General features: G+C 44.2%; 1 protein-coding gene across 4 annotated transcripts in view; it reads right to left on the bottom strand.

Annotated features, from left to right (window-relative positions):
* Positions 1 to 393: 393 nt before the first annotated feature.
* Positions 394 to 23,090, bottom strand: part of FCHSD2 (FCH and double SH3 domains 2) — a 123,233-nt gene continuing 100,536 nt past the window's right edge. For 2 of the 4 annotated variants that reach the window (XM_039556431.1, XM_039556440.1), the window contains 10 exons: positions 21,285 to 21,401; positions 20,480 to 20,584; positions 10,648 to 10,809; positions 6,541 to 6,675; positions 6,150 to 6,233; positions 5,847 to 6,024; positions 4,974 to 5,206; positions 3,941 to 4,070; positions 3,713 to 3,795; positions 394 to 2,677 (listed from right to left, as the gene is read on the bottom strand). In XM_039556431.1, coding sequence (XP_039412365.1) covers positions 2,594 to 2,677; positions 3,713 to 3,795; positions 3,941 to 4,070; positions 4,974 to 5,206; positions 5,847 to 6,024; positions 6,150 to 6,233; positions 6,541 to 6,675; positions 10,648 to 10,809; positions 20,480 to 20,584; positions 21,285 to 21,401 — 1,311 coding nt within the window. In that variant the 3' untranslated portion in view covers positions 394 to 2,593. The remainder of the gene's footprint in view (positions 2,678 to 3,712; positions 3,796 to 3,940; positions 4,071 to 4,973; positions 5,207 to 5,846; positions 6,025 to 6,149; positions 6,234 to 6,540; positions 6,676 to 10,647; positions 10,810 to 20,479; positions 20,585 to 21,284; positions 21,402 to 23,090) is intronic. The other 2 variants (XM_039556435.1, XM_039556447.1) reach the window with 1 other exon arrangement.

The following is a 23,090-nucleotide window of genomic DNA, read 5'->3' as shown; positions in this document are numbered from 1 at the left end:
CCCAGAGCTGGAGAGGCTTGGGATGCAGTGGGAATACTCCTGGCACAATTAGGCAAATCGAGCCTATTAAAGGACAATCACTCTGAAGGGTTGTTATCAATCACTCCCCTCGCTTTCTTTAGGCAATTATCCTAATTGCATCAGGGCTATTAAGCAATTATTTTGATAACTGGAGCTTTGTTGCTGGCTCTTCATTTTTGGCAACGTTTTGTCCCTGTATAAATGCCCCCTCTGAAAGATGTTTAAAGCTGATTTTAAGGATGTGCTTTTCCCGAAGCACAAGATTCAAATTTCCGTGTAAAAGCACAAAACCCCTCTCAAGAAAACGCTGATTTTTATCCCTGGGTTTTCCCTCAACCCCTCCACCCCCCAAATCTCCCAGGGCACCAGGGATTTAGTTCCACTTTTTTATTATTCAACTTTTTATACATAATAAATACAAACTTTTTACAGCCAATATAAAGAAAGCATTTGCACTGATGCTTTCAGGGTGTACTGAGCTGTACACGATGCGACGGCCGATACATGCCCTGTATGAAGAAATCATAAGTAAAAAGGAGGCATCTTTTTACAACTTTTCTTCCTTTTTTTGCCTTTTTTTTTTTTGCTTTTTTTTCCACTTTTGTTTTTTAAATAAAATTAGCAGCTCTTACAGAAAATATTTTAAAATACAACTAAAGAGACTTTTAAATAAAAATTTTCTGGATTTTTGAAAGTCCGAGTGTGAAGGACACAGAAAAACTGGCCAAAGGAATTGAACACGAACATTATGGCAAAAACTTGGTTTTCTTCTGCGTTGTGAAGATCTCAAAAGATTTGCGAACAGTTAAATCTTTTTTTTTTTTTAAACTTTTCTTTTTAAACTTAAGAATAAGTTTGATAAACACATAAAAAGACCTCAAACAGATCAACAGGACAAGAGGTGCAAAAGAAGGAATAAAATGGAAAAGACTTCATTGGACAGTCACTGATTCCACAACTGATCCATGAATCGTTGTCCTCAGACAGCCCCACTCTTGGTTAAGGATCCCACTGGGAAAGGAGACTGGCAAGCACTGGATGTCTCAGAGACCCAGCCTGGGTTGGGACTTACAAGTATGTGCAAAGTTTATGATAAAATCTTGTTAGATGAGTTGTTGGGTTTTTGTTGTAAATGCAGCCTCAAAAAATAGCCCTTGTTAGTAAACTAAAGGTAGAAAACTTACTGGCTTTGAAAAAAAACCATGAAGACACAAGAGAACCCACAAACAGCTCCAAATCCGACCTCGGGATGCCTTTGATCCGAAGTTTTCATCTGATGGAGAATGCTGACAATATTTTAGTCAGTACCCAAAGAAAAACCTGTTTTCATCCAGTTTTTCCCTCTCCTCCAACCATTCCGCTCCACCTTCAACCTCAGAATATTCTTTGCCCTTTTCTGTCAAAAAGCCAAAATCCAAGCTCCCTTTACAGAGCTCTCTGAGGGAAATGTGAAACTCTTTTCCTCCCAGTTTCTTTCCTGAGAGGAACTGGACACATCTCGGGCACGAAGGTGGTGTGAAGGCAGAACCCGGAGCTGCTCCTGGCTCCCTGGCTTTGGCTGGTTACTGGGACTGGGGTGGGAAAAGGCTACAGGACCATCCAATGCAACAACTAAATGCATGTAAATACTCTAAATGGAACTGCTAACTCTAGAACTCAGGTGGTTTGATGACAAAGATACACTGCTAATGTTGGATAATAAAGTACACGGCAATAACTGGGATAAGAGTGACCCAAATGCTTTAAAAAAATAAAACAAACCCAACAAAAAAAACCAAAATCCCCAAAATCTGCTAAGGAAAAAAAAAAAAGAAAAAGCAGCTCAATTTCCAGATCTATACAAAATCTCACTTGCTTTTTTGCTTGTCTACCTGTTGGTTTCTGCTTTGGAAGAAGATGTTGCTGCTGGTTCAGCACCTCCATGTTAGATCCTCTATGAGTAAATGCACTGAGTAAACACAAAAATCCAAGGCAGAATGTTCATCTGTGAACCACTGAAGAGGGGAGCACCCATGGAATGAACACTTCTGCTTCTCTGGGAGATCATTTCCCATTTCTTCCTTTCTGCAGGGGGATTCAAGAGGAGCCAGCCTCTCCTTTAGACTTCTTTTTCCATTCCCTTTTTCATTCATCTGATGAATACCTGATCAGGCAGGTGATGCTACTGGAAGGATCCACAATCTTTAACACATTCCTATGGCAACAGTAATATACTGTACTAATGCACAGGAGCAAAGGATGCTAAGACTAAGCTGCATGAACAAGGCTCTTTCTTTGTCTCCACATAAAAATGGAGCATCTTCTGCCAAGAAAAAAAGCCAATCTTGGCCTGTCTTGGTTTGTGCTACGAGAGGAAGAATGATGTAGAGAAATCCAAACAAACAGACAAAAAACAAAAGGCACAAAATATTCATAACTGTGGGAAGGAATCCGCCGGGTCACTGCCACATAAAATCCTCCCTACCACTCGCTCTAGTCCAAGTCTTCATCATGCAAAGGTGCCTAAAAACGAGATCGACCAAAAGCTGTGTTTGGCCTTGATTGTAGCACTACTAATTAGCCAGTCCCCTCGTTACACCAGAGTGATTTCCACGTCCTCGATCTTCTCCGCAGGCCGGCGGTGGTGCTGTGTCGGGGGGGGTGGAGCTGCTCGCACCTGCAACAGCCAGAACCAGCCTGTGACTACCACGAAATGGCCAAATTCCATCAGAAACCCCTCACATTTCCTGCACAGACCTCCAGGCTCACCCCTGCAGATGGTGCAAACAAGCAGGTTGTGTATCCAGCAGGATTCAGCTCCAGGGCTCCCCAGCTGAGCCATCAGGGATTTTCCTTATGGCCTGTCACAGATTCTCTCCAGGGTGCAATCCCACATCTATTCTGCCTGTGTCCAGGGATAAGCCAGGATGCAAAGCTGGGAAAGACTCATCGCATGCTGAATCTGATGATGCTTTTGCCTGGAACTTCTGTGCAGTGGGAACTACCAGAACATTTGGCTGCATCTGACTCACTGGTATTTCATCAATCACCAACCTCAACAATACACACCCAAAATCTGATGTTGTTTTCACACTCTGCCACATCAGTCAAGTTATTCTTGTTCCTGACAGAGATCACCTTTAGTGCCTTTAGAAGGGTTTTTAGGACACCATTTCAGAATACACCAGACTTGCTACGGAAAACATGAACTGTGGAGCAATCCTGCACCAAACTGCCCAATACTACTGGAATATTCAGAATGTATTTTTTGAACATCCCAAATTGCTCTTTTTCTGCAAGCTCATTCACTAAGAAGGCCAGGAAAAGACAAATGTTATATTTTAGTATGACTTGGTTTAGGGCTTTGGAACCCCCCAAAACTTGATATCAAAGTTAATTGTAGGAGATGGATTTTGTCAGGTTCTAAGTGATTAAATTGTTCCTTTCCTTTTCTAGCAAAACTCCTTTTTCTAGGCAGCAAAGACAACACAAAATCCTCATCATTAAGAATCGTGAATCCAAACCCCTCAAACCAAAGGGGCTGGAAATAAATATAATCCCAAATGTGCAGGACACTGCTGGAAAGCAGGAACTGTATAAACCATAGGACTAACCTCTTCTGGCATTTACTCCCCACCTCTTTTTCAGCTCTGTTTAGGGGCTGTTACCCCTTGAACATCAACCAAAACCAGAGGATTTGCTGGTCACTTACAGGCCGCAGTTTGCCATAGGAACTTTCCGGAGGAATTCGTGGAGGTTGGGAGAATCCGGTGGACTCGGAACCAAAGCTGTTTTCTGAGGGAATAAGCAACACCCCATCACAAAGAAGGCCCTCAGTATTGCTGAATTTATGTTGCAAAAATGCTCTTTTCCTCTTTTTTGGCCCCTCTGAAAGGCTTCTAAATGAAGCCTTTACCCGAAATGTTTACAAGTTTCTCACCATTCGTCGATGGAGATCTGGGGAAAAATTGGGATCCTCTTTTATCCGGGCTGGGATAGGGACTGGTGGGAGGCTGGTCATACAGAGGCAGTGGTGGCAGGGAGTTGTTGGCCTTTGGAGTTGGGGATACCTGTGCCAAAACCAGGGAGAGGCTGCGGCAAATCCTCCTCAGCATGTTTGACACACCCACACCCCCCCCACCAGTTTTCCAACCCATCCCTACTCCAGCAAGTTCCCTCCACAGCTGGCAGGAAAGTTTGGAAAGCAAAGTCAAGGCATCCAACAGGGATGCAATTTTTTTAAATCTTAGGTTGCCACTGAGCAGAAATTTTCAGCCTCTCCCAGGTAACTAAGAGAGGCTCTTTGCAGGTTATTTGAAACAAACAGCTCGTTTGGCCGAGCTGGGTTCACACAAAAGTGTTGGGACCAGGAGCTTTATCCCTACCCAAATGCACTTAAATGTTCATTTTCACGGTCTTCTTAAATCAAGGAATAAAAATACTGAAAAATTCCTTTGTAGAAAACATGGAAGTGCAGTTTCTAGCCCCAATCTCCACATGGGAATGTGTCTGATTTTCTAATACGATAGAAGTATTATAGAACTACGCTGTAGACATTAGGACATTTATGCAAAAGTTTCTGTAATCCAAAACTTGGCAGTATCCTGCCCCTCAAAAATGAGAGGATCCAGAAGAGATTTAAGTATGAAAACATTAAATTAGGGCTGAAAGAGCCTGTAATTCTCTTTTTGCCAGGTTGTGTCTGACATCTCAGTCTCTCATAAATTAATGACAGGAAGTAAACTGTGAGTCTTCTCCTTTGATTCATTTCTACCCAAATACCTGCCTTCATTCACAAATCTGTTCTATCTGCAAAAATACATCCGTTGATAATTACTAGGCTGGGTAAGAAACTCAAATGCAAGCACTGAGGACTTGGCTGGGTTTTTTTTCCTTAAACTGGTTCTGATTTTTTTCCCCTGAAGAAGTGACAGATCTTTGCAAACTGCCCAAATAATAAACCAAGCCAACACCTCTTTCCATACCTGGGTATCCCCAATCTTCTGAGTCTCTCCATTCTCCGAGGCCGTGAGCTCTTCGACCAACACCGAGGGGAAGACCCCGACGCGGCCGTTGAACTCTCCTTCCCAAAAGCCATCGTCATCCTGGTTTTCCTTGTTCAGGATGCGGATGATGGCTCCCTCAGGGAAGGACAGCTCGTCATCCGTCTGCCCCTCATAATCATAAAGTGCTTTCACAAAACAGACTGCAAAATGGAAAAGGAAAAACCCAATGAGCCAAGACAAAAATGTCAAGGATACACAAAGTTTTATAGCTGGAGCTGGTGATTTTGAAGTTCGTGTCAAGATTCTGTTATTGCTGAGCCAGATTATTTTGGTTTGCCTTAATTTTAATCTCAGCTGTAAGAGCTAAGGAGGTGAATTATGCAGATTTGACATGAGAGAGGTAATTACTGAGCTAATTACTGAGAATGGTTGTGCTCAGATACAGGTCAGTCTCTCTCTGCAACTCCCTGAAAGGAGGTTGGGGCCAGGTGGGGCCTTTTCTCCCAGGAATCCAAAGATAAGACAAGAGGAAATGGCCTCAAATTGCACCGGGGGGGGTTAAGGTTGGATGTTAGAGAATATGTCTTCCCTGGAATAGTAGGTAAACACTGGAACAGGCTGGGAAATGGTGGAGTTCCACCATGGTGGAAGTGTTAAAAAATGAGCAGACTTTGCAATATGGCGGGATTTGGTCAAAGGCTGGATTTCATGACCTTGGAGGTCTTCTTCAACCTTAATGATTCTGTGATTCCATGAAATCTGGGATAGTCTCCCAGCCTTGATGTCCAGACTGTTTTCAAGAGCCAGCTCAATACTTAAGCATTTCTAACTGGAATTTACCACTGGAGTCTCCATTGAGGCTGCCCGGGACCAGGTCAGCCTCCGTGGAGTTGTTGGAGGTGTGGGATCGGGCGTCCAGCGCAGCCAGGGACTGCAGCATGCTCAGGAGGCTGCTGGAGGTTGGGAACTGCAGGTACTTCTCCGGCACATATCCCACCTGTCCCGCCTTGTTCCGTGCCTGTGAACGAACAACAGGAGCCATTCCCTGCTTGTGAACTCTGCTCTGCAAAGAACCCCACGATTTCCTCCCATCCCAGCTTCTATCCTGAAAGCATTGAGGCAAACAAGCTCAGAAAATCCTACCTTTACCCAGTCTTCCATATCTCCATCTTCAATGACCTCCAACACCTCGTGTTCCTCTATGGTCAGTTCATCTGGCTGAGAAGCCTGGAGTGTGGGACAGGAAGGATGGAAAAGGGAAGTGGCTTTAAGGGCAAGGCATGGGCAGTGGGAAGAACATTCCCATCTAGACTTTTATTAAAACGGATGTTCTTTAAAAACCTGAAAGCTTTAATAAACTACAACATCCCAATAAAGGTTCTGCCATTCACAAGAGCCACTCTCCCTCCAAAGGGCAGATGGAAGCTCCCTGAATCCCACCCTACCAGCAAAGCAAACCTCAAGCTCCCACAGGCACATTTATTATTTTTAATAGAACTCATTTTTCTAATTAAAAAAAAAAAAAATCACTAACCTTATAGGAATAAACAACTTTGCAGGTGAGAGGGTAATTTCTCAGAGTACCAGAAGGACTAGAACTGCTGTCATCAAAAACATCCAGGCTGTCTTCAAACTCTTCACCCTCTTCCTTTTCTGCATCAGCATTGACCTGGTAAAACAAATTGCAATTGGCATTACAGAAGCTGCTAAAAATCGGTGAAGAAGTAACAGTAAAAATGAGCTGGTTAATATTTTTCAGTCTGTGTTTTTTATGACTTATTGTTATTGAAAGTAACTCAGCTGGATTTCTTTGTTCAAGCACAAGCATGTGGACTTTAAAAAGAACTGCTGAAGATCTTGGAAGCTCCAACGCAACTGCTGGACAGTTATAAAATCTGTTTTCCATATAAGCTGTGACTAAAGTACTTTGGAGATGCCATTGCAGAGGCACAGAAAACAGTTTAATGGTAAAAAGAGAATTTATGCTACTAAAAGATTAATGTACCAGTGACCACGAGTTATAAAATAAATCTGCAGTGGAAATATTTAAAGTTTAAAAAAAATAAACCCCCATATCAACCTTCTAGCTGGTGTATTCTCCGCAACATATTTGCTGCAGTTTATTACAAAAATTCTTAGAGAAAGGAAGATTTGTAAAAACTTGCTATAAAAGTTTAAATAAAACCTGAAGTCAATATACTGGAAAAATACAAGTTTGGGTAAGACTACCATGAGCTGTGCTTTGGCCTCGTGCCTGGGTTATGTTTTGAATAAATATGTTATCTCACATGAAAATGATGAATTACTCTGAGAAAACAGTCCTTTGAATCAAAGGCAACACTGCTATGTAGTTCCATCTTCCCTGTGCTTATTCCTGTTAATTTGGGAATGAATTTGGTGCTCCCCGTGAAAAGTGAGAGGCTGATAAATAAAAAAAGTTAAGCTGAGCCTACAAATTTCCTGTGAAATTTCCCTAAAGTAGGTCTCTGACAGCTTTGCTCTTCTAGGCCTGGACTACAAGAGTACAAAGCTTCATCATTTTGTGACTTAATTAGTTTCTATGTTACTATTTCCAAACCAAATCCTTGCAATCCTGGTGATTTTTTCTTCCTCACTAACTCTCATTCCAGAGCAGTCTGCCTCCATCTCTCCTTTGGTGTATTCCTGGATGTTGGGATAACCAAAAACTGTCCTACAGCTGGGTAATGCTTTGGGACATCAGCAACCAACTGCAAATTGTGGCAAATTGGAGGTTTCCCCTCCTGTGTCTGCCTTTTGCTGTGCATGGTCCCAGCAGCCAGTGCTGACATCCAGCTGGGACATCATGGAAATCAGCAAATCATGTCTAGAAAGTCTGGGCAGCATCTGCTCCTGGCTTTCTACCACGAGCAGGAAAAACACGCCTTCATTTTCAGCACGTGGGCTGCTCTAACTCCTTGGCTGGAATCATCTGGGAAGCAGGCACCAAGAGGGAAAACAGGAAACTGAGAGGTTGGCTTGAGAAAGCTCATCCTTCTGCAGAGCCTGGGATGGAAGATGGCAGCAGCAAGGAATAAATGCACGGGACAGAATGACACTTAAAGGGGTGGGACAGGCAGCAAACACAGGAAGAAATGCAGGGCTGGTGATGAGAAAGTGGATTACACACATGAAAAAAACGACAGAAATGTATTTCTGTATAAAAATCTGTCTTGGGTTGTTGCACATATACACAGAAGGGTCCTGTCCCTGTTCCCTGGGAGCAGAGCCCGACCCCCCCGGCTGCCCCCTCCTGTCAGGGAGTTGTGCAGAGCCACAAGGTCCCCCCCGAGCCTCCTTTGCTCCAGCCTGAGCCCCTTTCCCAGCTCCCTCAGCCGCTCCTGGGGCTCCAGCCCCTTCCCAGCTCTGTTAAACACTGCCCACTCCTCCAGGCTGAAAGCGCTGCTTGTTACAAACTGCAGTAATTCCTCTGAATTCTGGTGTAATTTTGGTCCCAGCTCTAAGAATTCCATCTCTGGGCTGTCCCTGTCTGGCCTGCCAAGGTCAACAGAGCCTTTTTTAAATACAGGAGCCTACGTAAGTGTAAAAGGGGAAAATGAGACTCAGAGCTGAACCTCCCAGGCTGTGGCATCGCCTGGGACCAGCACGGGGGGCTCAGCTCCAGGGCAAACTGTGCCTTGTCTGGGGAGACTGGGAATGAGGGCTTGGGAGCAGCCCAACAGGCACACAGGGGAGTTAAAGGAGGTGGAGTACAAGAAGAAATGGAATAAAATCACTGTTTACCACAGCTACGCAACAAATCCTCACCTACTGTGACCAGAGAGCATCTGAAGTGAAACCAGAACAGGATTTCCTTTGGGATTCGGGAGGGCTGACACTCAGATCTGCACACTCCAACTCTAATTCCTAATTATATTAATGATGACAATAAAGCCTGCAACAACCTTCAGTGCAAATCACCACCACGAGCTGGGTGTGACATCCGAGGAGAAACTTCCCAACAGCCTGAAGGAAGCAAAGAGGGAATTGGGGAAGCATCTGCTGAGATTCCAGTCAGTGCTCTCTTCTCCAAACTGAAGTTACCACAGAGGGAAACATCTGTGCCTCCAAAAAAACCCTCTCCCTCTAAGGGTTTGCTACCACTACCAAGAAAACCTATTAAAAAAAAAGAAGGAAAAAACATATGAAGAGCACAAAGAAATATGGGAATGAGCAAAAAACCCTAAAAGATCTTTTAGCAGTTCCTCTTTTCTGAACAGCGTTTCTTTGATTCAGCCATCACTACTGATTCTGAAATATTTCATCCTTCCTGGGGAAAAGGGGAGGAAAATGAGAGTTTGCTTTTTATTCGTCCTTGAATTACCTAAAAATATGCTTTCTTCCAAGCTAAACAAGTGTACAGACACTACAAAAGCAATTAGTCTTATGTACAACTCAATTAAAAACATCATAACCAACCTTCCACTGATCAAAGCTGCTTTTTAGATCAGTTTTGATGATATTGGATGAAATTTTCCAAAGAGTTAGCTTGGAATCACAGCATCACTTTGGCTGGAAAAGGCCTCCAAGATCACCGAGTCCAACCATTCCCCAGCCCTGTCTACTGTACCTCAAATAATCCATGAAAAATCTTTGAGGGAAAACATCTAACCCTGGTCACAGGAAAGGAAAGTCTGTTTTCCAAGCCACGCACTGACTGTTTTAATGAATTAAGGTTTTTTACCTCAAAATATCAGAATCAATTTGGAAAACAGGCTTTGGTCTCCTGATGACTTTCCCCACAATCTCCACATAAATGATTCTTTAAGGAATGATGTAGAACTTTGTTTTCTAAGGAAGAATAAAGACCTTATCTGGAAGAAGAAAGTCTCTAATTCAGGGATCTCAAGATAACAACCTCAACTATTAATGAAGCTTTAGACAAACACACAGACATTTTTCTTCTCAGGAAATGGCAAATAAATATTATGGCACTTACCCAAGGTCAGAAAAATCAATTTAAAGTAAACCCAGCAAAGAAACCCAAAAATCCTTTTTTTTGAGCTTTTTTATTTTTTTAGTTCCTGTTAAATTCAGCCATGTAAAACCACAAGATTTTCCCTGTTGGTTAACAACCAACCAACCATTTTCAGGTTTTTTTTTTTTTTATGGAATGCTTTGGGTTGGGAGGGAACTTCAAAATCATCCCATTCCAACCCCCTGCCATGGGCAGGGACACCTTCCACTATCCCAGGCTGCTCCAAGCCCCAATGTCCAGCCTGGCCTTGGACACTGCCAGGGATCCAGGGGCAGCCACAGCTGCTCTGGGCACCCTGTGCCAGGGCCTCACCACCCTCCCAGGGAACAATTCCTTCCCAATATCCCATCCAACCCTGCCCTCTGGCAGCGGGAAGCCATTCCTTGTGTCCTGTCCCTCCATGCCTTGTCCCCAGTCCCTCTCCAGCTCTCCTGGAGCCCCTCTAGGCCCTGCAAGGGGCTCTGAGCTCTCCCTGGAGCCTTCTCCTCTCCAGGTGAGCACTCCCAGCTCTCCCAGGCTGGCTCCAGAGCAGAGGGGCTCCAGCCCTGGAGCAGCTGCGGGGCCTCCTCTGGAAGGGCTGTATTCCAGGAGCAGCCCCTGGAGAGGCCCCCAGGCCCTGGGGGAGGTTTCCCCCCGGATCCGTACCAGGTGCGCGGAGCCGTTGTTGGTGACCGAGGGCAGGTTGGCCCAGCGCTCGTTCTCCAGCTCCTCCATCACCTGGTTCATGGCGCTCTTCAGCCACGTGTCCACGGACACCCCGATCTGCTTCAGCAGCTCCAGCCGCGCTTCTGCCTTCAGCTTGATGATCTGGGGACACAAACACACACGGCTCAGAATTCCTCAGGATTCCACCTCGCCCTGCGGGATCTTCCCATCCAGGAATGACCCAGGTGGCTGCCATTCCTCATTTCCTTGCCTGCAGGAGCGTGGTGTGAGCCAAGACACAGGGAATGGTTTTCTGGAGGCCCAGCCAATCTCACCAGTTGGTGTTTTTAAAATAACACCTCTGAGTTTATGCTCGCTCCCAATTCATACCCTTAAGCAGTTCAGTGTAGCTTTAAAGTCCAACAACCCAGCGCTTCCCAGGATTTTAAAAATTAGGAACATCCACAGAGCAGACCCTTCCAGGTGGTGACTGAACTGGATTTGAAACACAAATAAATCTCGTAGGATACACACACACACACCAACCCACCAACTCCCACACGAGGCTCTTTTCCACCAGCACGTGCCAGAGATCACAGGAAACTCATTTGTTATGGAAGCAGAGTATGTTAATCATCTCAAAATTAAATACGTATCGCACTCCAACAAACAGTTTCAGGGTTTTTGTCTTCAGAACAGCATGAAAATGGAGGTTTTCTGACAGCTGGGTTCACTTCAGCATCCTGGCACACTCGCTGGGCAATGGAGCCAAAGATTTAACAAATTCATGGCAAAGCACCACCCTGATCCAAATTAGCTCACAGTCTAAACAGGAGGGATGGGAAGAGAAGCGTGAAGAAACTCAGGACTTCAAAAAAAGCAGATTTGCATCAAGAAGCGCAGGGCAAACCCAGGGATAAAACTGAGGATATTTTTGTCCAGTCCAGCCCTGTCAACACCCTCCTGCTGCCCTTGCTCATCAGAGAAACAAAAATCAAGTGATTTCCCAAAAATCCTTCAGTGAGTCACTGATGGAGGCAACAACAGAAACCCACTGAACCAGCCTGGAATTTCTCCTGCATTCCCTTTCGTAGCATTCGTCATTTTTAGCAAGTAGCAAAGCTTCATCTCCTTTCTCTCCCCTCCAGCCCTTCCCACAGGGATCAGAAGCACCTCACTGCAGCATCCCTGACACACCAAGCTCCCAGCAGCACTGGGAATCCAAGCAAAACGAGCAAAAACAGATGGGTTCAGGCATAAATTAGAGGGAACTTCCCTTTCCAGTAATGGCTGAAGCACAGTAGGCTATGGAGAATACGTGTACAGTGAATTACAATGCCATGTAGGTTTTTCTCTTTTACACACATCCTTACTCTACAGAAAACTTCGTGTTGAGCTGAAGTGATACAGGTATTTTGCTCATTTCTGACAGGCTGCTGCACTTACAGAATCAGAGAATCATCTCTTTCTACTAAGAAAATAAACCAGAAAAGAAATGACTGTTAACTTTATGAAGCTGAACCCCCAAACACGTCTCCATTTTCACTTTATTTGTGAAGGTGACTTTAAACCTGTCTAAATCAAACCACTTTTGAGAGGCATTATTTTAAATTCTGCATAGAAGAAATGTGACTTTAAAGAGTAGGTAAGTTGTAAAAGGAAAATTTATGATGTCAGATGTATCTTCGTGTGGCTACAGCTGCACGCACATGGTCTCCTCCTTCATCAGGGATGGAGAAAGGAGGATGGGACAGCTTTCAGAGGTATTTCCCATGGGAAAAGCCAAAGCCACTGAGCAAAGGGAAGTTTCCACTTCTTCACGCAAGGGGTCTCCAAGTGAATGATTAACAGGTACTGTAAATAGTGTTCAGAGAGCTGAGAAAAGGAGGAAACATTAAATACGTTCATGTGCATCCCCTCTCTCCTGCTCCTAAGCATTCAAGATTTTGAACAAAGCCACTTCAGCCACAGAGCTGCACAGGAACATGCAGGGCAGGGAGAACAACCTTGTCAAAGGCAACTCAGTCACAGAATCCCAGAATGGTTTGGGTTGGAAGGACATTAAAATCATCCAGTCCCAACCCCTGCCAGGGGCAGGGACACCTCCCACTATCCCAGGTCGCTCCAAGCCCCGTCCAACCTGGCCTTGAATACATAAATATATACATATTAATGTATGTATTTACTTGTGGAGTGAAGCAGCTTTCCCCTTATTTGTCTTTACATCCTGACACCGATTTACAAGGACTTTCCCTGTGCCTCCACCACGGAATTGCCCAGCCCCGTTGTTTTGCTGTTTACCTCGTTATGCAATTTCCAATTAGGCTGAGTTATGCTACAGCAATAAACATTGGTCCAGGCTGCTACAAACATCTGCAGTTGCTTTTAGTCCTCACTCTGCCATAGTTTGTTTGTACAAATTGTGAGCTAAAATAAACAAGCTGCTCCAGAATTCTTGAGTGTACTTGACAAGAGGTTTTAATTCAACGTACCCAGCAAATCCCATGGAGTTCCCCCTCCCTATTTACACCCAGGAGCCTTAACAGTCAACAAATGTTTGTTCCAAACCACAAATGGTTTGAGTTTCACTCCATTGCAGACAAGCCATAAAAGCACCAAGAGCACTAGGTCAGGCCTGCACTTGAAAGTCATTTACAAGCTGAGAATATATTTTTACCTAAATAATTATGCTGGTAGACCAGAGTTAACAGCTTCCCACCTATAGGAAAAATACAAATAAAATACCACTCAGGAATGTAACTTTATTCTGCTTCTCACACAGGAACAGCTACACATTTAAACATGGTTTAGTGGTGGCCTTGGCAGTGCTGGGGTGGACTCGATGATCTCAGAGTGCTTTTCCAACCTCAATGACTCTGTGATTCTATGAAGATACAAACACTTCATTCAAATACCACTACACCTAAATTAGCTGGGGTTTGATGCTTTCATTATCCCAAAATAAAACGTTAAGTAAGAAGGAAAGAGGGCAATACTGTTGATTTCACCAGCACCATGTTGCGTCACAAGCTTTTCTGAAAGCCTTGTTCCCTTGCAAAGATCATCCCATTTAAAACTAAACAAGGCTTTAACCACTGGTTTTCCCTCTCTCCCAACGGATGCTCCCCAGGGACACTCGTGCTGTGCCCCAGCTAAGTGACCTCCACTGACAGACCTGAAAATATCTTAAATCAAGTGACCCCTGGCATTCCCAGCAACACTGAGCATCTCCAGGAAGGCAGCTGAGCTTCCAAAGCCCAGGAATGCTGGAATCCAGCACTGGCTCTGAAATCTGGGTGCTGCCCAAATTTCATTGTTAGGAAGTCTCATTGCAGGACAAACATTTTCCTGTGTAACAGTGAAATTGCTGTTTACAGTCACCAATTACTGGTTAATAGCTCAGGACTGGGGTATTTTTACACCGATTAAAAAACCATCAGCCACCCACCACATATACAAACTCTTCTGGGGGGTTCCTGCTTCTCTGAGCTGTTCTTCCTGCTGGGAGGTTCTAGGAAGATGAAAGGAAAAACCACCCAAGTTTTAGAAAATATAAACACTGTTATCTATTCCTCACATACCTGACATTGCTCCACGTGGGAGATGGAATAGTTTTGTTTATTTACTGTTCCACTCTTAATTAAGCAGTGGTTTTAGACCCACAGTTTACTCAAGATGAAGATGCACAACTGCTCTGCAAGGCATGGAAATGAAACCCAGCAGGAACATTACAGAGCTGCTCCCTGTTCCCAGGAGGAAAAGGGCTGGGGCTGGAAAGAAACCCAGAGTTCCTTCACATCCCACAAACATCTCGGATCCAAGTCCTTCAAAGCCATTTATAAAGGTGCTGGGCTAAAAACCGCACAGAAATGCAGCAAATGCGGCCCCTTCAATATTCTGGTTTAGGATTGTTAAAACCAGTTTTAAATGGATTTTCCTGAAAACAGAGCTGCTTTACCTGCCATGGCTTTTTAAGGTGCAGAAGAAACCCTGGGCCGTGTCCAGATTTTTTTCTCCTGAAGAATTCAGAATTATTTATTCTACACAAGAGTTGTACTTAGGAGCTTGGTCAGATACTAAAATCAGATTAAAATAGGATTATGAGGATACCCAAACCACCTTTTGTGAGAAATGTTTTATTCCAGTGCAATATTTTTTTAGCGGCAGGAACAAAATCATAGAATCATAGAATCACAGAATCCTGCAATCATTTAGGGTGGAAAATCCCTCTAAGACCATTCCCCCAGCACTACCAAGGCCACCACTGACCATGTGCCCAAGTGGTTGAACACTCTCATTTGGCAAATTCTTTTAGCCAGGAAGAAATCAATGTGGAAAGATTCTGGCAAAACATTCTGGAAAGCCATTATCTTTATTTCTGTCCCCATTAAGAAACACTTACTGTTGAAATTCCAGGCTTTTTAATTGGAAAAGTTATTAAAATGAAATAATTCTCTTCAGGAAAAGTTACATTTTGGGCCACTGGAATCATGATACAGTGATAGGCAGACATGACTATAAATCAATTTGATTTATAATTAAGTCTTGGAATGACCTAAACTTCTCAAAACCCAAAGTGAGTCTTATTCCATGCAGTTCAGTTTTAAATCACAGCCCACTGTCTTAAAGTAGGGGTGTATGAGGAAATAAACCAAAAAATTCAACTTTCACTGCCTTGCTGGGGTTTGGAGTGGAAAACCCACGACTGTGGCAAAACCACCCCAACCAAAAAGATAAATCCTGTCCAACACAACTCACCCAAAATCTGGATCCTTTTTCTGCACTAGGTGGGGAATTAGCTCATAAATGACATTTCCCACCACAACATGGAGTGGGTTTCTTTTCTAAGTGGGAGGCTGGGCAGGAGGTTTGTACAGCTATTTCCAGGAGTTCATTTACAGGCTAAATAATCTGCATGGACTGAAATCCAACGAGGCTGCTGGGGTGAAGCAAACAGGAAATGAGGGACTGGCACAGAGAACACCTCTCCCAAGGGAATTCCAAGGTGAAGGAAACAGAGGGGAAGCTACTCATGGAGAAGAATCCACAGCTCCAGCCCAACTGGCAGATGGATTCTTCCCAAGCTTAGGCACATGAAACATTAAAGATCCCTACAGACTGAATTTGTAGAGTTTAAAAAGGGGCTCCCAGGCTGCTGGGAACAGGGCTGAATGGAAATCACTCAAATTCTGTAAGGAGATAATTAAATGGATATAAAATAAATGAATGCAAACATCTATTAACACATTTCTCTGTGGTCCTGGGGTGAACATTGGTTCTTCATATGGTGAAAAATGTTATGGACACTTCATAACCAAAAAATTCAGTGAGGTTTAGGCAGAGGCTGGACTAGAAACATCTCAAAGCTCATCCCCTTCCACTGTCCCAGGCTGCTCCAAGCTCCATCCAGCCTGGCCTTGGACACTGCCAGGGATGCAGGGGCAGCCACAGCTGCTCTGGGCACCCTGTGCCAGGGCCTCCCCACCCTCACAGGGAGCAATTCCTTCCCAATATCCCACCTAACCCTGCCCTCTGGCAGTGGGAAGCCATTCCCCTTGTCCTGGCACTACCCACCACGAAAAAAGTCACTCTCCCCCTCACTAAACTGCTTTTCACCAAGGGAGTTTGAAATTCCTGCTCTGTGGATGTCCCTGGCATTTTCCCAGGCCAGTCCTCAATCTGCTGACCTGGAAAGAGCAACAGCTCCTACACATGTCCTGCAGGGATGGCACCTGGCTCCCTGCACAGCTCTCCCAGCCTTTGCTTCCTGAGCTCAACCAGAGCTGGAAGCAAATGGCATTTTACAAATTCCCCTTTTCTTTGGATTAGGAGCCTTATTCCCTGGAAGTGCTCCAGGCCAGGTTGCACAGAGCTTGGAGCAAGCTGCTCTTGTGGAAGGTGTCTCTGCCCACGGCAGGGGGTGGAACTAAATGATCCTGAAGGTCCCTTCCAACCCAAACCATCCTCTGATTCTGCGACTCCATTTCATTTATTTTCCTGAAGCATATGGAATTTGCTTTGTTCCCACTGTGACACAACACAGCAATAAATATCCACAGCCAAATACAAGGAGAGGGGTAAATCAGCCCTCCACGTACAATTAAAAATGGCCCCACATCTCCGAGCTGATCAAACCAAGCCAACAGCACCGCAATGAGCCTTAACCAGATCTAATCTGGTACAAACACTCTCTGGAGAGCTGTACATATCCTGATGAGGAGATAAAATGCATCCCCTTATAATTAAGTGGGAACAGGATTAATTGCTGTGGAGGCCCAAAGACCTGAGAGCAAAGGGGAAACCTCCCACCATCCCGGCGAAAAATCACGTCAGCCCTGGGACAACTCAACTGCTCGGGGAGACCCACAATGGGGTCTTTGGTCTGAGAGAGGAAAAGTAAGATGAGAAGAAATCTCCCCTGCTGGCACTGCTGAGGCACCTCCAGTCCTGGGGGCAGTTTCGGGATCCTCATGACAAGAAGGACCTGGAGGGGCTGGAGCGTGTCCAGGGAAGAGAACGAAGCTGGGAAGGGGCCGGAGCCCCAGGAGCGGCTGAGGGAGCTGGGAAAGGGGCTCAGCCTGGAGCAAAGGAGGCTCAGGGGGGACCCTGTGGCTCTGCACAACTCCCTGACAGGAGGGGGCAGCCGGGGGGGGATTGGGCTCTGCTCCCAGTAAATTTCTGTCTCCAGTCATTGAAAGATAAAGGGATTCCAGCACTGGGAAAATGGAAAGCTCAATTCCTTCCTTCCTTCCTTCCTGCTGTTACAGAAATCAAAGCTTAAAACACAGAAGTTCTACTTCAATTACCTGAATTGGCTGAGTCAGTAGAGAGGAGCTCCAAGAAGGGTTTATTTTCACAAATTATCAGTTTTCAGTATCAATTCCCAATTTTTTCATTGATCTCCTTTGCAGCTGATGCCTGATCTGTGCCACTTTCAATTTGAAGGAGCACCTTGTGCTCTAAGAGCTTGTCTTTACCAAAGTGGTTCAATGCTGCTGGGACAAGGATGGAATCCCTCTGGATCTGAACTCCACAGTGTGTCATTCACTACAGTCAATTTTACTTCTTTGCCAGTGCCAGAGGTATTATCACTCAAAATGTAACATTATTTTAACATTTCCTTTTAAAACAAGCAATCAAACAAACAAAAAAATGCTTCAACAAACCCCAATTTTCCAATTTCAACACAAAAATGTGTGTTCTGGTTATCAGTTACAGTCACATCTGCCATGTATCACCTGCATGGCAGCACTCTGCTGGAATTCCTAATTTCCTCCCAATTCTAATCAAGGCGTTTGCTCCCTGAAAACATCACAAGGAAAAATAGCTGTTATCCCAGGGAGAAAAAGATGAGAAATAACCCACTGAGCTGTGGATGTGCCAATCTGAGGGTTTACAGTCATCTTGTGGAAGTCAAAAACCTTGGGATTCTCCAGTATTTCCTGATCCTGACCACATTTTTACTCAATTCCTTTGCTGTACTTTCAATTTACACCTGTTTCCACATCCCTGTGCTTGTTAAATCCAGTTATCCATATGGAACAGCTCCTCAGTTCCTCCTGGGGCTTAGATTTCCCTGGATTCAGGGTCTCCAAGGAAGAGGGCAGTGAGATGAGCACATCTATGCCCAATATGCCCTGGAAAAAAAAACCTTTACCCAAAAGAATCCTCTCTAAAAGGCCCTGACTCAGCCCCTCCTGCTTTGTAAGGCACACTGAGACTGGCACTGGAGCAATCTGTCAGGGATATAAAATTCCCTGAGGAGAAACAGGCAACTGGAAGATCACCAAACCAGAAAAAATTAATCCCAATCTGTCTGTGAAGTTGTCTTCCCCTTCAGGAATGGTGAGGACAGAAAAGAAGGAAGGAAGTGGATTTGCAAAGGAAAAGGAATGATTCAAGAAACCAAAATGGCACAGAACAAGTATAAAAATTTCCATAAAAATAACAAGCATTTCAAGAGAAAAATAAAATAAAAATCAAACCTCTGTGTCATCCTCACACACCTCCAGATGTGATACCAAAACAAACTCCACAGCCTCCCTACAACCTAAATAACTTCTTGCACAAATACCACACCCCAACCCAACCCTCAGTAATTCCAACTCAATCAGTTGCACCTAAATATGCAGGAATGTTTGGTTTTCACACACTGGAAGGAATTATAATTGCATTCCCAAAGAAAAGGTTTTAGCTCAAAGCTTAGGTTGTTCTTCTCCAGGATTTTATGTGTGCAAAAACCTCTTGTCTAATTAGTGGGCTTGAGCTCCGTCTTAGAGGAGTGGGGACTAACAGGGCTAAAAGAAAAAGCCATTCCTAGGTGGAAATAAAAGCTCCCTGAATTCACTTACTGGCTTATCATAAACAAATAAACAATGCTATGCTATAAACAGCTTTGGTGGCAGTACAGACAAGTCCCACAAAGTGGTTTCCACACCATTCCAAAAACTCAGGGATAACTTCATGCCTTTAAAATATGCAGCAGAAGAGAAGCAAGTTGGCAAAAATCCCTCAGTCACTGAGTTTTATCCTCCAGTACTTGGCATTGGCACCACATTCCCTTGTAAAACAGGGCACGTGTTAGATATTGGAAAGATAAGGGATGGTTTAACTCCAACACACTGGAAAACCAGGAAAATATTGTATTAGCTGAAACTATTTGTATTAGCTAAAACACATCTTGAAGAAAATAATTCATGTTTATCTATAAAACTTCCACTTTTTGGAACTTTCCCTCTATCCTCAGTCACTTAAGTTCCAGACTGATTTAATTTGTAATTGATTCTAATTTTATAATATTTTGTTGTGAGATCTTTCTTTTTGGCAGCTTCTTATCCTGATTTTATTTCTTGCTGCTGCTGCCTTTATCTTTTATTCTTATGCTCTCTGTCCTTGCAGATTTAATCATTAACTACACATGCATATACACAAGTATTTTGGAGTATGGTCTGTGGGAAATAATTTACTCAAAACAGGTTTTCAAACCTCTTTCTGTAAGAATTAGGTTTTAAAAAACCATATCCTGCATTTGCTTTAAAAAGGGAGCCTGACAGTTCTCCCACCAGGAGGAGGAATAATTTTGCTCTGTATTTTCTAACCCCTTTACCTGTAAATCACATTCCTAATTACATCAGGTACTCTGAGGTATGAGAAGCACTTCACTGCAACAATTAAGTTTGTTCTACAGTTTTAATTAAGCAACCCACTCATCTGTTCCTGCTGCCTGCAGTGGGGTTTTTCAGTCAGTGGCCATGAAAACAGTTCACTTTTACCAACCCAACACTGGCAGCCAAATAAGAGGTTAATTTTTTCACGAGTCTTAATCCACAACAGGTCTCATAAACCTCTGTAACCCTTTGAAAGCAGCTCACAGTAAAATCAGAGATACAAGGATTATTTCCAATGTTTTCCCATCAACAGCCAGAATCAGTTTGTGTATCAAAACCCACTACAACAGCACATGGCAGTCTCTTCTAGAACCTAAAAATATGAAGACAGAGATAAAATCGCCATTTTCTGGTATTAATTCCTTCAAGCAGAAGGCAATTAGTACACCTGAGATTCTTTTTCAATCTGTTTCAGATAAAGCCCAAGTAGAGAGATTCTCACTCTTCATCAGGAGGTGTCTTTAATATCACTCTTCTGATCTGGACTTTCATGAAGTTGATTCAGTGATTTGACAAATACCAAATGAAGGGGGAAAAAATAACATCTTAAAATGCCCTGGCTTTTGATGCTGAAAATAGGCATTTCCATCAACCAAATGCAACAGCTGTAACAAAGATGTCCCTGTGGTAAGGAACTGAAAATGCCAAAAGAATTTCCTCCTTACCTCAGCCTTGCGAATGCTCTCTCTGGCTTCATCTATTTTCTGCTCCAGTTCCGCTCGGGTTTGCTCGGACATCACGGGCCCGTGGCATTCCAGCTCTTCCAGGGTCTGCCAGGAACAAGGAAACACAGCACAGATGAACTAAATGCCAAAGACAAGTATTTGTGACAATCAGGGAAGTTACTGTTTGACTGGGTCCTGGGGATGACCAACAAAGGTCCACCCCAGGAAAAAAATGGTGATGACTCTATCCCTGCCCTCTGGCAGTGGGAAGCCATTCCCTGCGTCCTGTCCCTCCATCTCTTGTCCAAAATCCCTCTGCAGCTGTCTTGGAGCCCCTTTAGGCACTGGAACAGGCTCTCAGGTCTCCCTGGAGCTCTCCCAGAGACAACAGAGCGTTCTGGATGTCACTTTTCCCCAGCTGATGCTGTGCTTGAGGGTTGGAATAGTAGGGATGACAGGGAAACTGGGCAGGATGTGGTGAAAGCACAGCAGACTCCTCCATGGCTGGCTTCTTTGGGAAGAGCAAGGAACTTCTGGTTTTATTCTCACTCCTAATAGACACATTCCAAAATCCAGCTGCCTGATGCCCAAACACAGCCCTTGGCTCTTCTGAGCTGAGGCGCAGACATAAAATTACCAATTCACATCTAATTTTATATCTTGATGTTAGACTTAATAGCAAATTCCTCATGGATTTTCCTAGTGCTGAGCAGACTTTTGACACCCACGTGAACACAGGCCCCAGACAATTCCCTGGTGCTTGCAGCAGCTCCTCTTCCAAGAAATGTGCTTTTCCCAGACCTACCCGCTGGCTGTGGACGATGTTCTTGTGCTCGCGGGCCACCCGGGTCGCCCATTTCCGCGCCTCCTTGTTGAGGCTGTGCTCCTCAGTCGTTCCCGTCTCCGACTCCAGCTGTCGGCTCTGGAACAGGGAACAAGGAATGAGTCGTGGCCCAGACCCTGGGTTACCTCTGTGTTTACCTACAGGGTGATTCTGTATTACATTTATCAGCCTGGGATCTTGTTTCTTAGGAAACAAGGAAGACAGGACAAGAACTTCCTTCTCAGCTTTGGGACCGGGTTGTGGGAAGACAACTCCAGAAGCCAGAAGATCACAAGAATTCAATTCCCAAAGTAAACAGGCATTATAGGAAGCAAAGATCATGGAATCATGGAATGGTTTGGGATGCGAGGGACTTTAAAAGCCCATCCAGTCCCACCCCCTGCCATGGACACCTTCTACTATCCCAGGCTGCTCCAGGCCCCGTCCAGCCCAGCCCTGGACAGTGCCAGGGATCCAGGGGCAGCCACAGCTTCTCTGGGCACCCTGTGCCAGGGCCTCCCCACCCTCCCAGCGAACAATTCCTTCCTAAAGATGAAAGGTTTAGTGTGACCATTCTTTGTAATTTGTGATCAAACACAAAGCCATAAAATATTTTAGTATAGCATGGGAATTTCTGTCCAAAAATGTTTGTGTCTGCAAAACAGAGGCTGAAATTTCCAATCACATTTTTGATATTGTTCCATCTTATTCCTGCTTTTGTCATGTCAATGACAAAAAGTAAACTTCTCCCCCTCAAGAAGTTCCAACTAAAGCAAGATGAAATAGTTCTCTGCTGTCTACAGGCTGAACAGAACAGACACATTTCCCAGCATGGAATTACTGAAATCATTCCCAATCTTTCTATCATTTCCTTTTGTAACAGAGTCACAGAATCATTTGGGATAGGTCCCATCTTCGAAGATATCCAAAAGACACCTGGATACAACCAGTCCTGAACAACAAGCTCTGGACCAGACAACCTCCAGAGATCCCTTCCAACTTCAACCAGTCCCTATGATTTTTTATCCTGAGTCAGCCACTGCAATCCACAACCCCCCAGCACTCCTTTTTATCACAAGTCCTGACATAATCCTGCACAGCCTCTGAGATCAACCAAAAACAATCCCTTATAAACTATGACCCAAGAAGAGAGAATACGCACAGAGCTGTTGAAGTGTGAAAGAAATGCCCGAGTCACAAATTTCTCACTCTGTATGGTTCAAAAGACACCATTTTTCTTCATCAGGTGGAGTTTGAAACTAGAGAAGAAGCCCACAAGGATGAAAAGGTTGTTTAGGCAGGAGAAATCCAAGGTTAGTCAGGAAAGGGTAAGAGAGCAGAAAGACATGGAATTATTTTCAGGGTAGCTGGGAAGCCTCCAGCTGTTACAGAAGAAGAGATGCTGTTATCAGGTATTTTAGCAGGAAAAGTGGAATGATTTGTGTCAAGGAAGGATGACAGTTCAATGATCTACACCAGCACTTGGCACAGACCGGAGTAAAACCAACAGACACCAGGAGGCAAATGGAAGTCATTCTGAAAACAAGATTTTTCTGGCCTTTAGACTGCACTGTCCTCATGGAAGAGGCAAAAAACACTATCTTAGGTTGACATCCTATCAGGGGATCTAACTGAAAAAGAGGCAAAATTGGTTCAGCTTGTTACTTTGTTCAATGAAGTTCTTGCCATCAAAACTGAACCTGGCCTTTATTCTTAGTGTCTGAAATGCCCATTTCAGTGTTATTTTCCAAGCACAAGGAATTGTCAGACAAGGTGTGGAGCAGCCCA

The sequence above is a fragment of the Corvus cornix genome, chromosome 1 (assembly GCF_000738735.6).
Source record: "Corvus cornix cornix isolate S_Up_H32 chromosome 1, ASM73873v5, whole genome shotgun sequence".
NCBI classification, from domain to species: Eukaryota; Metazoa; Chordata; class Aves; order Passeriformes; family Corvidae; genus Corvus; species Corvus cornix.
Note: the sequence above shows the minus strand (reverse complement) of the source record. Positions and strands in the feature narration are given on the sequence as shown.